The sequence below is a fragment of the Ostrea edulis genome, chromosome 9, assembly GCF_947568905.1.
Source record: "Ostrea edulis chromosome 9, xbOstEdul1.1, whole genome shotgun sequence".
Classification (NCBI taxonomy): domain Eukaryota; kingdom Metazoa; phylum Mollusca; class Bivalvia; order Ostreida; family Ostreidae; genus Ostrea; species Ostrea edulis.
Genome location: NC_079172.1, coordinates 4,773,728 through 4,790,500, shown reverse-complemented (window position 1 = coordinate 4,790,500; position 16,773 = coordinate 4,773,728). Strand labels below are relative to the sequence as shown.

General features: G+C 36.5%; 1 protein-coding gene across 3 annotated transcripts in view; it reads right to left on the bottom strand.

The window, feature by feature from the left end:
- The window catches only part of LOC125659462 (kinase non-catalytic C-lobe domain-containing protein 1-like), a 42,777-nt gene that overhangs the window by 13,250 nt on the left and 12,754 nt on the right, over positions 1–16,773 (bottom strand). For all 3 annotated transcript variants that reach the window (XM_048891137.2, XM_056148319.1, XM_056148318.1), the window contains exons 3-16: positions 12,230–12,285; positions 9,739–9,979; positions 8,698–9,485; positions 7,784–7,898; positions 6,509–6,645; positions 5,985–6,143; positions 5,799–5,882; positions 3,602–5,228; positions 3,214–3,361; positions 2,179–3,016; positions 1,738–1,870; positions 1,156–1,444; positions 334–444; positions 49–193 (exon numbers count right to left, since the gene is read on the bottom strand). In XM_048891137.2, the coding sequence (XP_048747094.2) occupies positions 49–193; positions 334–444; positions 1,156–1,444; positions 1,738–1,870; positions 2,179–3,016; positions 3,214–3,361; positions 3,602–5,228; positions 5,799–5,882; positions 5,985–6,143; positions 6,509–6,645; positions 7,784–7,898; positions 8,698–9,485; positions 9,739–9,979; positions 12,230–12,285 (4,871 nt within the window). The remainder of the gene's footprint in view (positions 1–48; positions 194–333; positions 445–1,155; positions 1,445–1,737; positions 1,871–2,178; positions 3,017–3,213; positions 3,362–3,601; positions 5,229–5,798; positions 5,883–5,984; positions 6,144–6,508; positions 6,646–7,783; positions 7,899–8,697; positions 9,486–9,738; positions 9,980–12,229; positions 12,286–16,773) is intronic.

The following is a 16,773-nucleotide window of genomic DNA, read 5'->3' as shown; positions in this document are numbered from 1 at the left end:
AGTGAAAAGTTCTCCAACAAAAACAACAAATAAACAAAACAAACAAACCTGTTCCTCTATGAAAAATTGCAGAGAATTGATAAGATCTTCATTGTCTTCAAAGTCCACCGGGTAAAATCCCTCCACCCAGAAGTGCAGTAGATCCACCACTCGCCTCTGTGTCCGCTGTAAATTTGTCTCACGAACCTTACTTCTGTAAAAAAAAAAATTATCATACATGTATTACCATTTTTTCTGAAAATAGAAAATCATAAACACAATGTATTTAATAACATGATATTCTGAATCAAGACTGTGTGTAGTTGGGATATTGCACTTAAAATGGAAAGTTACCTGGAGATAGCTGAAAATCGGGACGTTAGGAAATCCATGAGAGAGGCTGGGTCAACAAAGTATCGGAAACCAAAGAAAAACTGGTGGACATATCCAAAGCTCAAGGCAGTTCTGTAAAAGACCATACATACATGTAATTATCTCTGATGATGAAAATCAGTAGACCCTCAAAAGCTGTAGTAGTTTACCATGTAAGATTTTCATTCAACACTCATATCCAAAGTTATCTCTCAATACAATTCAGGTCCATTTTCACCTCAAAACTACTTATTTGGTTTTTTTTACAAAAAGCCCTTTTATATTCAATACCAATTTCCATGGTAATTTGATAAGGAATAAGATATCATATAATATAATGCTTTGCAAGGCAGGGCATTTTACCTTGCAATGAGTATCAACAAACTTCTTTCATGAAGTCCTTTTGTGACCTTTGCCCTTTTGACCCAAAAATCAATAGCGTTCTCCCTCTTCTAATGACCAAGCTATATGTGAAGTATCAATTCAATCAAGCAAAAAAATGTGGCCTCCAGAGTGGCTACCAGCTTTTTGTATGAAGTCTCATAGTCATTAGTGACCTTGACCTTTGGACCCCCAAAATCAATAAGGTTCTTCTTCTCTTGATAACAAGAAGCATCAAATCAATCGAGCACAAAATAAGTAGAGTATACAAGCTCAACGCTACACAATTACACACAGACACATGAACGGTTCCATTATCCCCCTCTTGCAATGAATTGCGAAGGGATAATAATAAATGTAATATCCTCTTTACAAAAAAAAAAACAGATCAAAACAGTCATTCAAAACTGCTGGTTTACTTACGATGCAAACAAGTAGGACATGAGACCTTCTGTAGTACCCGCCTGTACCACCTGAATTTCACACCTAGTCTGGGGCTCCCTCAGGGTTTGGAACTGTAGAAGGCTGTTTTCACTTTGAGGCTTTAGCCTGAGGGGTGTGTCAGTGACATTGGCACTTAAGGAGTAGAGGAATGTGGAGTTGATGCTGTCTAGTTCGGTCTGTAACATCTCTATGTGGTTCTTGCACAGCTGGAGATATTGAATTTTTTGGCTCATCTCCTCTAGGTCTTTGGATACTGTTGTTTTCTGGTCTAAATATTGAAATAAATATAACAATTCAAAAGTATATAAAGAACACCAGACATAAGAGCTGGATGGAGGAAATGTTGGGGGGGGGGTGAAAACCACAGTCACCTATAGAGCAAATTTTGAGACAATTAGAAGGCTTCAGAAGCCACAGGACACAATGGTAGGGTGAAGGCGAAGTGAGGTAATTATATTTTTGTTTCCTTAAATTCTCTTTTCAAATCTTTCTAAACACTCATGCAATGATCCTGATATACAAGAACATTTGCATATATGTACATAACAGTGAATATTGTACCTTTGGGGCCTTTGTGACTTTCTGTTAATCTATTGAAGAAAGCTTGTGTTTTTCTCTTTGTCCTTCTTTCCATCATAATCTGCTGATCTAGGGTTGCTAGCTGTACCTGAAGTCTCTCTGCATTCTCTTCATCCTGATAAAAAGTTTAGTGGCATGTCTCCCAGAAAATGTGTTTGTAATATTAAAATAACACCATCTAAAGAAACCAACCATGTCCAAATAGCTCTTAAAAGCTTCCGATCATGACACTAGTACATAATACCTTATAAAATTACTAATTTCTGAGTTTTAGTTTGCATGGTTTTAAATCCTTCACAAACAAGAGAAAGTGGACTATCACAAACAACAAATCTTCAACAACGAAATTAATATTCCATCAACAAGTTATTTTTTTTTTTACCAAACCACAAAACTTTGAGCCTTGATAAAGCTGTTACTTACAATATCTTGAAGAAATTTCTCCAAGTCTTTGGACATGTTGAGCTGCACCATAGCATAATGAAACAGTATGTGATTCCGTCTGTATGGCGACAGAGTCTCCTGTTTTTCCTCACTCAGCGACAGTTGTGACATGTGTCGCATCAGTTTGGTGCTACCTCGAACATCTGACATGCTGCTGCTGCGAGACGACAAACTTCCATCCAGTGTACCACAGCTTTTGCGGTAGTGTTTTGAAATGTCTGATTTCTGACTTTGTACATGGATTAAGTGTGGGGCTTCCTGATTGTTTGGTGACTTTCGTTTGGACAGAGTGTCAGATGAAGTGTTAGGTTGTACATGAGATCCAGAGTTTGAATGAACAGAATTCTGTGGTGAAACTCCACTATGAGGTAATGATAACCGGCGATTAACAGCACGAGTATTTTGATCTTCAGCACGGACTGGATGAGCATTATTGTGAACATCTGTATCATTGTCATTATCGGAAGCTATTGTGAAGGTAGTGTTACAGGCAAGGTTGTGCATGGAAGAACTCTTAGCTTTCTCAAAATGTTTCCTACGATGTCTCCTTCTCTTTTCAATGTTCTCATTATCTGTAGAATCTGAGGTATCATAATTTCCTTGTAATGCATTCACAGACTGTGGTCGACCTCCCAGCCTATCACCAGCCCTGTTGTTGAAGGCTTTGTCAGCCCTCTGTTTTCTGTGAGAATGTTCTTGATTGGTCTCCGACATACTGGAAGATGAGCCATCTGGATCATCAGTATGCCTGTATCTGGAACCTTTCTGAGAACCTGTGTCACTTGGCTGCAGGACATTCCTGTTTGGCACATGTGGTCTGTAACAATACAATGATTAATTCAACAAACTACCTGTCATTAAATTCTGAAAATCAAATAAGATTGTCACTTACAACTATAAAAGGAAAATTCTCAAATAAAAGAGAACTTTGTAATATTACTACAGATCAAAAGAAAAATATAATATTAACATCAATGTTTATTTAAATACTGATTTTTTTTTCATTTGACTCACTGATTGAGAATTGCGGGTTTTACTCCATTGACAGCTTCAAACAAGGACACTAATAGATCTACTTTCCAATACATGTCTGAATATTTCTCAGTAACAGCACTAGAAAATGTCTCCCACTTTAATCCTCCGAGCGACATCACATACTCAGCTGTAAAAAATGAATATTCAAGACTAGTTACTGGCCTCTGGTTTCTGTTTAATTAACAGTGTACTGGAATACATGCATTATCAAAAGCAATATGAACACACATCATAATTGGCATCATCGCTAGCCATGGTTACTGAGTCCGGTACTACCTACCCTACCTGACGGATACAATAGACGTGGCTTGCGACGATGCATAATTGGCAGTGATTCTGTTTCTATCATATTAACAAGAAAACTAACCCATGTTGATATCTTCTACTCCGTTCTCCATATAACCATCGAATGCAAACTCCTCCCTCAGAAGATGAACCAGGCGACCCATCTTTTGTTGTTGTGTGAGACTGGTGTTGCTGTTGAGCAGACGATCCATCAGACTCCCAGGGTCGGGCGGCTTGTACACGCCGTTCACTCCACTAACGCCACTGTCTTTGGAAGGAGAAGGGGAGGATGTATTGGACCGAATCCTCTGAGACTGGGGAAGCAAATGATATTCACCTGAATTTATATTATGAGGAACACTTTGCTGTCTGGGTAGAGAGTTATATTGACCAGAAGAATGCCCACTCTCCCCGTTAAATGCCTTATTCTGACTAGAAAGTTTGTCTGAATCTTGGTTGGAAGACCAGCGTTTCGAATCATAATCCTTTTGACCTGAAAGACTAGAGTTGCTCGGCAGGTTTTGTTGTTGGAGGTTCTTAGACCTAATGTTTGCCGTCTTCTGCACTAAATCCTTGGCAGTTCTTCCATGTCTGCCTTGCTTATGTTTTGGCAAAGTACTGGTATTAGGGCTATTTCTAGATGTATCACTACTCACATGTTTAGCTCTGGGTTTCGGGCTTCTCCCAGGATCACTCATTCGAGTAGCATCCTCCATATTGATGAATTCATCCGAATTGGCTTGACTACCTGGAGCTGAGCTAACAGTCACCACACCAACAGGAACTATCTGGAACAAACCAGTTCTTGGATCCTGCTGAAGCTGGACTTGCATAGGATAACCCGGCATCATTGCACCTCCAAACTGACTCACAGAAGGCAAAGTCATAGTCTGACCCATCAACTGCTGCTGATATTGAGGAGGAAAGTTTGACATCTGTTGATTTAATTGCATGTTAAACATTTGATTCATGTGAGGAGCTGATGATGTTGACATGGGTACTTGGCTGCCTAGCAGAGGTCCTTGAGGAACATCCTTCCCTTTAGAGTTTGATTGCTGTGCTCCCTGGAGGTTTTTACTTAAATGTTGTGCAATTGCTGCAGCTAATGAATCTGTATCAGGCGCATTTCCTTGTTTCTGAAGTTCAGAGAGAAGATTGTCCAGTGAGCCTACATTGCCACTTTTTACTTTATTCTCCTCAGACAGTTCCTTCTTGTCACCAGAAGGCTTCACTACAGATGAGGTCTGTTGTTCCTTCTGATTATTCTTCTCATCTTCAGCGTCTTTCACTGGTTGCCTGTGTTTCATCAGGTTCTTCTTCAGCTCCTTTAGCTTCCTAACAACCTCCTTGTCATTGTCGCCACTTTGCTCTTTTGTCCCCTGTGGCTTCTTTTCGTCCTCCGGTGGCGGTGTTGATCCAGGCTTATGGAGAACAATAGGCTTAAAATGAGTGGCCGAGGACGTAAAGGCTGAGGGCATCTGTCCTTCACCTTTATTTCCGGGTTTCACTGCCACTGGAGCAAACACAGATGATGATGATCCGATCTGAGGTTTTGCAACGAGTCCTTTGATTGGACGAAAGGCCGATAACATGGGACTAGGTGGCTTGGGTGGGGGTTTAGGTTTAGGTTTAATCTTTTCTATCTGTTTTTCGGGAACTGATTCTTCTGCAGCATCTAGTGCCCTGTTTTCATTATTGGCAAAATTCATCTGAAAAATATGATATTAGCAATACAGATATCCTTCTTGAAGGCAAAATATGCTCCACAAATTAAAATATTAGCAATATCAATATCCTTCCTGAAGGCAAAATATGCTAGTAAATGAAATGATCTTGTCACAAAAAAATTGTGAAGATATTTTGTGAAGATATACAAAATACAATTTGTTAGTCTGTGTCATCCATTGTAAAATTACTCATTCACTGTGCATTTTAACATTATGTGTGAATAAATGTGATTTAAATTGTTTAAATAGCAACATTGTGCAATGCTGGGGTTCACTTCGTGACACTTCTTTGGACTTCTTTCCATTGAATGTTAAATGAACAAAATTTAGTTTTGTGATCAAGATCAAAGTGAAAACAATCCATGTTGATCTGTGTACATTCTGTGAAAGTAGGTTCACTTCCCTCACCTGATCAACCAGACGATTAACATACATATACCACATGATCATACTCATCTAAAACAGTAAAAGCACGTTCTACAGCATTCAACTCATACACTCGTATACAGAAATTTTCTACAGTGTTAGCAAAGTCAAAAGATATGCATGTACCATTTTTGTGAAGGATTCTTGGAAGAGATTTTTGCAGATAACATTGGATGAAAGGCCATCGATTCTTTCGTTTTCATCACACCTCTGAAACAGAAAATCTTGCATCAAGACATTTTCATGATACATAAGTTATTCAGAAGCTTCAACATCTCTCTGCAATAAAATTAATTCCAAAATGTTTCTTACATGTCGTGCAGCCTCCAGTGTAGGTCTTTTGGCTGGATCGGATTTCACAAAGTCTTCCAGAAGTGATTGGAACTCCTCTGACACAGACATTGCTGATATGGGTGAGTACTTTTTACCTCCGGCACACCGAAGAGTTACCCCAAGACCATACAAACATGTCTGTGAAATAGAAAGCTAATAAATGTTAATACCTGTAACATACTGTAAATTCCCTATTCTACACGAGTACTTATTATCGCAAAGTGACTGTTCCACATCAAATCATGAAATTTAACCTGAATTTGAGAGTGGTCTGTTGATCAATGTGTTTCAGCAATACAAACAAAAACAGCAAATAATTTTATTTTACACGTGATGCTTCTCTTGAAAATTACTCGATAATAAATTCCAGTATATTTAGATGTTTATAGTGTATACTACACATCTGTCAGGATTCTCTGTCAAATAAATTGTTTATCTTCACCTTTGATAATTCCTACCCTCTCATTAAGCGTCCTTTAACTGGACAGACTCATTCTTCCTACCTTGTCTGAGAGTTTTCCCTTTTGCTGTAGTTCTGGTGCCATAAAGATGACCTCCAACGGTTTATCCTCAGGAATGGCTTTGAAAGATAAGTTACCATTCTCTCTAAGAACTAATGTGTCAGGTGAGATGTATGCAGCTAAAAGAATAGAAAATATCACACATTAAAAAGTACAATCCATTTCAGTTTAATTTACTAGAAAGCAAAATAAGAAGCTTTCAATGATTAATGTTCACCTGTTAATAATCAAATTTCAAATGTATGTGTTCTGTAATACATATAACATCAACTCATTCAATCTACATCTACCACACACACAGACATCAGCATCACTTTACAGAGAGTTTACTCTTAACTTACGTAAGTGCTTCTTTTTTCTCTGCAGTGCTATGTTTACTCTAACTTACGTAAGTGCTTCTTTTTTCTCTGCAGTGCTATGTTTACTCTAACTTACGTAAGTGCTTCTTTTTTCTCTGCAGTGCTATGTTTACTCTAACTTACGTAAGTGCTTCTTTTTTCTCTGCAGTGCTATGTTTACTCTAACTTACATAAGTGCTTCTTTTTTCTCTGCAGTGCTATGTTTACTCTAACTTACGTAAGTGCTTCTTTTCCCTCTGAGGGCTACGGTTCCCTCTCTAAAGAGCGTTTAATCTAACTTACGTAAATATTTCTTTTTCCTTTGCAGAACTAGTTCCCTCTCTACAGAGAGTTTACTCTAACTTACGTAAATGCTTCTTTTTCCTCTGCAGTGTTATGTTTACTCTAACTTACGTAAGTGCTTCTTTTTCCTCTGCAGTGCTATGTTTACTCTAACTTACGTAAGTGCTTCTTTTTTCTCTGCAGTGCTATGTTTACTCTAACTTACGTAAGTGCTTCTTTTTTCTCTGCAGTGCTATGTTTACTCTAACTTACATAAGTGCTTCTTTTTTCTCTGCAGTGCTATGTTTACTCTAACTTACGTAAGTGCTTCTTTTCCCTCTGAGGGCTACGGTTCCCTCTCTAAAGAGCGTTTAATCTAACTTACGTAAATATTTCTTTTTCCTTTGCAGAACTAGTTCCCTCTCTACAGAGAGTTTACTCTAACTTACGTAAATGCTTCTTTTTCCTCTGCAGTGTTATGTTTACTCTAACTTACGTAAGTGCTTCTTTTTCCTCTGCAGTGCTATGTTTACTCTAACTTACGTAAGTGCTTCTTTTTTCTCTGCAGTGCTATGTTTACTCTAACTTACGTAAGTGCTTCTTTTTTCTCTGCAGTGCTATGTTTACTCTAACTTACGTAAGTGCTTCTTTTTCCTCTGCAAGGCTACGGTTCCCTCTCTACAGAGAGCCCACAGTTCCTCTTCTGTCAACTCTCTGTTCACTGAATCCAGTACTTCATTAATGGTAAGACCCTGCTCAATTAAATAAGGGCAAGAAATGGAATCAAAGACAGCTCAGATTCCACTGATGCTTGAACATCATTCCATCAAAAATATAAAATGGATTCTGCAATACACCAACTACACTTATGAATGCAGTGTTGTTCACATACACCTCAATATGGATCATATACAATGCCAACTACTGTAGAATCATTTAAATTCGTGGAGGCCAATTTTCGTGGATTGCTGAATTTTTACAGGTTCATGGGGATGTAATTTCGTGGATATATATATATATATATAACATATATATATATAGTATACATATATAATATATACTGTATATTCGTTGAAGATGTGTAAATTCGTGGGTGAGGGGTACCCACGAATTCCACGAAAATTGAGCCACCACGAATTCTAATGATTTCACAGTATATGTAATTTTAAAGTTTATTCTGATGTCACATAGAGTGATTCTCATAGTTAAAGCTTTTAATACAAATATCTAGTCCATTCCTACAGTCGGTAACATTATGGACATCTAATTGATATACAAACTTATATATAAGTTCTAACAAAGAAGAGTGGAGTTTTACACAATGGGCAAACTTTATATTTCAGCCACAATAACACAGAGAGCATGTATTACTCGTGCTTAACAAAGACTTTCTAGCTAAGGACTTTTGCAAATAGGTTTATGTTGGATAAGCGACAAATTCATATGGTAGTATTTGAGTTGGTTGTACGATAATGAAATAATTTTAAATGTCTTCAGTCACCTGTATAACAAATGTATATTAGAGAGAAACGAAACCCTGCAGAACAATACCTGTTTTTTCTTTGAACGTTTAGATTTTGTCTCAGAACCACTACCCTCTGAGGATTCAGTCCGTTTCACAGAGGATGTATTGGATAAATCCATCATAGTTACCGCCCGAGGTTCCGAGTCCTCCACAGAAAAGGCTTCCACTGGGCCAGGTTTGGAAGTGGATGAGCCTAACAGCCCAGTATTCTCCACACTGCTGTTCTTCTCACCAAGTGTGGATTCTCCATCATCCACCATTCCTGAATCATTATCTGATTTAGTCAGCTGCTCTTTTAAGCTAGGTTTCCTTGGGAGTGGGGGCTTGGTTTTATCCGGTGGAACACTGCTTTTGATTTCAGCTGTTACCGTAACCTTTGGTTCACCGTCACTGATCCTCGAATCACTTAATACTTCATTCACCTCGCTTACAGTGAAGTTAATATTTTCAGACAACTTATCATTTGAGTTATTTATAGAAATTAAATTAGAACTGTAGTTAAGTCCTTGTTTATTGGCCCCCCTTGTGTTTGATTTCCTCTCCCTGTTTCCAGTGGGGAGGGGCATCCCCGTCAACATTCCCCGAACTGGCATGTCCTCAGTCTCTGTATATTCCAAATTCTCTATTTCCTTCTCTTGGCTATTTCTGGATTCAGTTCTTATTTGTCTCCCAAAGGGGGATCCAGAGGGAGTGGAGTGTTGTTGTGGTCCGTTAAACTTTTCCGAGACTACACTGGGAACAATGGAAGACTGAGATGATAGGTAGTCGGCAAGTCCCTCTGTGACATCAGTGTAACTGGCTAAAGACGTTACATCTGTCAAGAAGAAATAGTTGAATCTCGATCATCGAATGCTAAATACAGAGCTCTATAATTAACTTGGAAAGATTAAAAGGTGATAATGATTCTTATTAGCAAGATAATAGAAAAGTCCTTTTGAAAATCATCTTTGTAAGCTACATATTTGGAGTGTGTTTCTCCACCAAAGGGAAGTTTATTAGAATTTAGATCATTGGTTTATGATGAAAACTGTTCACACTCTCGGACTCTGAAGTTCGATGATATATACCTGGAGCAGGTGTAAATGGAGCAGCAAAGTCTCCGATCCCGCAGCAGATTTCCTGAGATGATTTACCACACAGTTCCTCCTCACAGTGAGTTATAATGGACTCCAAGTCTGGGCGAGTGTCCAAGTGCTCAGAGGTCATACATCCAAACAGTTCCCGGAGCTCCGGACAGATCTCTTCGCCTGGTTCTCCATTATATTCCGCAGCATATAGCAGGGTCATCCCAAGGGAAAACAAGTGGGACTGTAAACAAAGTACCAAATTGTTTACAAGATTACAGGGATTTTTTTAGGGCCTGTAGAGGGTCGAAATTCGGCCCCATTCCGAATGCTGAAAAGCAGGTGTTTTTCCCAAAATGATGCTTAAAAATTCCCAAATGATGGATGCTTTGATGAGAATATGCCAAGAGGGGCCATCGAACCTCAGTGCCACTCTTTTGCCAAAAAAATTTTTGACAGTTTTTTCTTCACCAAAGACCGGAAATTAAAGCTTGTTTAAGCCACATTGATATTGAAATATGAAATGGTTAACTTTTTGCTTGTTTTTCTTATTTATTTGTATGAAACAAATTTCCCAATTTCAATCAAATATTGCTATTTTTCCAAAACTTGAAGGCCCTGGCCCCTGGGTTCAAGGGGTTAAAATAATCCCTGGATTAGACACTGTCTATAATATAGAGGGCATGTACATGACACGTTAATGCTATCACCCATTTCTATGTTAATACATGGATAAGTGATTAAAGATTTTATGGGTCCAAAAATCTTTTGAAATCCTCTGCCTGATTTTCTATGGAGAGTCTCTTAGAACCAGATTAACTACATTCCTTCAATAAACATGGGAATTTATGCTGGTCTAAACTGCATGATTTCATATGCAAGTGTCATTTCTGTTCATCCCTCATACATTTTCAAAAATGAAGTTTGTTTCTTATATTTACATTCTACTTTCCTTTCTGTTGGAATTCCCAGCCGTTAAAATTGAAGCACTATTTTTATCAAGATTCATAAGCGCATTGTTCATAATTCTGCACATTCATGAGGAAATGGCTATCATTACAAATTGTAAAGATATAAATGGTAAAAACATTGGAAATATAAATATTAAGAAATGCATTACAAGCAACAGATATACTATTTACATGATAACTTTTTCAGATGATAAGTGCAAATTACCTGTACTAGTACGAGTCTTTACAGCAATTATTATAACTAAATTCTCTTACTTCTATGAATCATATGAAAATGGGAAAAGTATCATATTTTGGCTGCATATACAGTACCTTAACAATTTTCAATTCATAAATATATAAATAATTTTTAAATCATATCCTTGTAACATATGCCATGACTTTTTTTTTGTTTGTTTTTTTGATTCCCTGGTAATATTCGTAAATGACTGAAATAAGAAATTCCTTAAGAACAGAAATACATTACAACCTACCTGAATCAGTACGTTATCTATTTTCGACAAAATTTGACCGTAAATCAATATTTAAAATCCCCAGAATCCACCGGGGATCATCAAAATTTATTCCCCATAGTCAGCCTTCACATATTCAGTAAGCTAGCTCTCTCTTCTCCTAATCACTGTTTCAATTCCACACCGTTCAAACAATTTACTTTCAATTGAATGTAAAATTATTTCCTATGGGATATTTGTTCAGTTACTTAAAGACTACAAAAATATTTTTCCTAAAATCAAATATGGACACATGTATTAATCAACGTAGAAATCACTACACAATTTCCATGGGTGGAACATCAGCCAATATCCCATGCTTGTAATTTAAAGTTTTGCAAACAAAAATGATTTTTGAAGTTATATTACTCACTGGAAAGACCTTGAAAATCAAAGAAAGTTTACTTTTCTATTTTTCTTTGTGATCAATGCCAACAATACTAAACTTAATTAGTCCTTTAAAAAGTAACAATGCAACAATACCAAATCTACAGATTATTCTGAAGTTAAAGAAAATTCAAGATTACACTGTAACTGACAAATGCAAAGCACATTTCCTATGACTAAATTTCTGAGTAGTTTACTTAAAAATAAAAAGTGCTTTTCTTCCCAAAAAATTTACTTAAAAGTTGAAATGTAGACTGCAAAGCCCTGTTGAGATGAGCTTAATTACTGACAATTTCAACCAACTTTTCTCTTGCAAGTCCTAAATTTTTACATTTTGAAAACTTGAAAAGTTATCAAGTTTCTTTTGGCTTTATTCATGAAATCTTGTCCACACAAAAATAGAACAAAAACATGACCCCCTCACTAGAGGCCAAATTCCCATTTTATGACCACTACAGAATTTTGTGCAAAATATTTGCCATGAACTGTTAAAGTAACTTTGTGGAACTGTACAATTTTCAGGAAATCTGAGCATAACCTGCATGTTAACGACACTTAATTTAAGAATAAACTTACCAAAACAACAGAATATTATTAGCAGTTAATTAACAGACAATTCTACAATACTCCTGGCGGTGGAATTACCTTAATGCAATTGCCCACATTGTCGTACTCTGGAGGTATATATAGAGGTTCGGGATCTGTAATTAGAAATAACACTCTGTAAAGATACATGTGTGAAATATTGAGAAATTCAACTTCAGCTGATCCTCTTGAACTTCTGCACAGCTTAGTGTCACACGTAGAGTCGTACTCTTATGTCCTCCCAGACACTCCACACAGATTAATGACGGACATGTCCTGTGTACAAATCATGTCTACATGTGTAGAACTGCTTGTCAATAACATACTGATTCTCCAAAGGATTAATGGGATATGCAGATACCTGTTCAATGTGTAAGTTTCTGTTATTTAAGATAATGAGGTTAGTGTGAATTTTCCTGTTATTTAAGATGAGTTTAGTGCTAATTTTTCTGTTATTTAAGATGAAGTTAATGTGAATTTTTCTTCCTTTTCTTTTAAATTACAGAAACCGATACCATGTCAGCCTTAAGTTCCATGTTGTACAGGCCAAACAGCTGGGTTATCCCCATCATGTTCTGGTCCATCCATTATAACCCTCTATAGAGCGAGTGCTGCTTGTGTAGCAAGCTCTAAAGATTTCAAGTCTTATACATACAGCCAATGAATTTTTGACAGAAAAAAAAACAAAAACCTTTCATAACCCTAACAACCATCCTTTTTGATTTTTCAAAGTCCCAATGCGTTGAACTGAGATTATTTCTTCTTTAGCCTTGAAATCTCCTGCACAATGCAGTGTGTCACAATAGGCCTCATGTATACATGCATCACCATAGTCCGGGGGGGGGGGGGGGGGGGCGCCAGTCCCATGGGAAAAGAATCAGGACTCACCACATGTATATACGACTGTGTTTGCCCTAATGGTAGCACTGTCAACATATTACTACAGAGTATTTCATGCTTTTCTGTTTTGTGGGGGACATACACTCATTCCTCAGTTTCACTTAATGAGTTCCAAACATAACTTTGCTTAACTGATGTTATGAAACAAATTACAGTGGTTATAAAAACGGGTACATGAAAGTTGAGCGATCACAAAAAATCATGGCTTTCAGAGTAATTCAATAAACAAGAATCACTTGCACATATTGGAACATCAAAGACACTTTATATTCATTCAGTATCTAAAAAGACTGCAAACATAGAATCATATTATCGAAGATTTCTATCAATTTTCCTCTGCCTAAATCACGATTTAATGTCACACGGTTCTGTTGTGCTTTTACATGCCCACAAATAACGGAAGCGCCTTTATCTAACGGGTAGTTTATCTAATGGATGATATGCATGACATATACAATATGCCATCATAAAGTATGTAAATACAGCTATCGTATCAAATTTCATCATAACCTAATGAACCAATTTTCTCAAAATTTTGAATAGACCACTGTGACAACCTAATGAACCAATTTCATCAACATTTTGAATATATCACAACCTAATGAACCAATTTTTACACAAGTTTATAGATAGAGTAGCTTTGCTCATATTCCTACACAAATAAAAATAAACTTTATATGACTACATGCCTTCTTCATCTAAAAACGAACTCTATTGAGGAAATCGTTGAAAGTGTGATGTCTCCATTTTATATCTATGCTAAAAATTAAGAATACAATTGGAAATTAACTGGACCATTTCAAGCACACAGCAAACCACTGTTCTTTCTGGAATTGTATGTGAGAATGTACAAAATTTTAAATCAGATTTCCAATAATCTCATAATGAACCTTTAACTTTCGAATACAAATTAACACAAAATATGAACAAATTCACAAAATAATTACCTTTCTACGTAACTCTAAGGCAAACGTAATAACATATCCTTTACAAACTTTTCACTAACTGAGTCCATTTAAGTACAAAATTAGTCAGGTACCTGACCCTCAAACAAAAAACATATTTTGTATCATACTGTGTGTATTATCTGAAGAACACAATCAGCTTATGAGATATATCAATATTGACCTATCTTCACACCAGCGACTCAGAACAAAGACACCCGTCATTTTCACCCTCTCGTCAAATGCATACTTTATTTTAAGGGGAAAAAAGTTCAATTGTTTCTGTTTTGCATGGATGTGTGCCAGGGCCTATATGAAAAGCAACCTACATGACCCATTCTTTTCTTATATAAGGTAAAAAGAGTTCAAGTTGGCCAGCTCAACAATGGGCAAACTTTAAACAAAACTCTGAAAGATACATTTAGTTTTGAATAGAGCTACTTAAGAAAATCCTCCCCGCTCTTATAATGGCTTGAACTTCGTTTATTGTGTTGTATTTCTAGAATTAGAAAAGGTACTGCGAAACTTATCTCCCCAGTGACACCAGATGCACCCATATGACAGACATCACACACACAAAGAAACCAAGAAAAACTCGACTGAACCTTGTATCAATTTACAGCGATGTTACATAGGTTAACCAAATGAGACATTATTTACCAACACATAAGCATTTCCAGAAAGATAACTCTTTCATCATCATGCGGTCTTTATCAAACCTATAAGATATACCTTATTTGAGGTTCTTTCCATTAAACCTGTAGTGCATGTGTTGCTTTATGCCAATATGGAATGTGCATTATGCTGACTGTAGATTTTAAAATGTAAACAAGCATTGCTGAGTTTACCAGTGATGTTGGCGACAGTGCAACAATTAATTAAATGCATCCCAACTTTTGAAATTCAATGTACATCTCCACGAGATTCTCAATATTTTCAGTACATGTTTAACAGATCTGTTAAAAAAATACACTGAACTCTGTCACTAGTACTAAGTTACCTCCTAATATTTCTAGCTCCAGTATTGCCTTTTTTCCAGACCGACATCAAAGCTAGATATAAGTCATATTAAGTGATGGCGAGGTCCCTGTAGAGTGTTCACACTTCTACAATGATGGTGAGGTCCCTAAAGAGTGTTCACACTTCTACAATGATGGCGAGGTCCCTAAAGAGTGTTCACACTTCTACAATGATGGCGAGGTCCCTAAAGAGTGTTCACACTTCTACAATGATGGTGAGGTCCCTAAAGAGTGTTCACACTTCTACAATGATGACGAGGTTCCTAAAGAGTGTTCACACTTCTACAATGATGACGAGGTCCCTAAAGAGTGTTCACACTTCTACAATGATGGCGAGGTCCCTAAAGAGTGTTCACACTTCTACAATGATGACGAGGTCCCTAAAGAGTGTTCATACTTCTACAATGATGACGAGTCGATTTTTAATGCGGGTGTATATACAGCCACGTTGTATATACATTCGATGCACTTCCAGTCAATCTAATGTAAGACATTTCCATGTCATACACAATCTTTCTCTAAAAATCTTTTAATAAATTAATCTAATTCTTCAATATTTTAATTAAATTACATCACTTAGACTTAGTACTTGCCACCCATACCATGATAATAGTAAATGCTGTCCAGTTCTGAATCAGTCTAGACGTTTAACATATTGGTTACTTTATAAAATCTAATATTTCGTTATTAATCTTAAGTTAGTCTTACATTGAAAAATATTTGATTAAGTGGATTTGCCATGTCTGTACCAAACAGCTGATTACACATCTTAAACAATCACTCAACAAAACAATATCAATCAACCATGTCTCGGTGCACTGAGCCATTGCTAATACTACCCAAGCTTCCCTAACTGTGGGGAAATTCAAAAGAGATAAACATACCACAGTGATTTAAAAATTGGTTTTGGGGGGGGTTCTGAAAATAAAAGACAAATAACACATCGTCATAATATTTCAAAAGGAAGTGCGTCATGAATGCATAAATAAGTGTTGGCGATGCCTTATCCCTTTAAATGGTGTTACATATGCTTATTTTGTTGTCTTAGTTGATTGAAGCATTGGACTACCAATTGGTAGATTATGAGCTTAAGAGACAAACATTTTTTCTAACCGGTGAATTTACAATTAAATTACAACTTTTCACTAAATAAGACAAATTCTTAAATTTGAATTTTATATATATATCATTTACATTTCTGGCAGATGATGATTTATTGCAATTTTCTTAGGGGTCTTGTACCTCTTTTAAGGTGTGGAAAAAACTGCACATTGTGAGAATTTAAATTTTAAAAAAGCATGATCCTGCCATGATCAGGGGAGGGAGATAACCACTGCAAAATATAGCTACCATTCAAAAATGAAACTAAACATTATTGTGGACATTAAACTTTCAAATTTAAGCATTCAATATACATGTATAGAAAAAACATTTCAACAAATAATAAGATTTTTTTTAAAAATATATATTTGAAAACTATAAATATTTCCTTTAATCTATTGCCTGGGTTTCTTAGACCTATGAAGACCAAAATTGTTAAAATGCTAATGAAACCTACAAGCAACAACTGGCAAACTGTATCCCGTGAACTTGGTCAACAAAAGCTGCACAGCTAGGATTCTCTTAGAAAATATTAGGATGGACTAAATTTTCCTTGAGAACAGCAACAGAAAACTCTGCTGTAATAACCTCACCCTGTCATGCACAAAAACAGAACTAATTTCACATCTCAAACATAAAT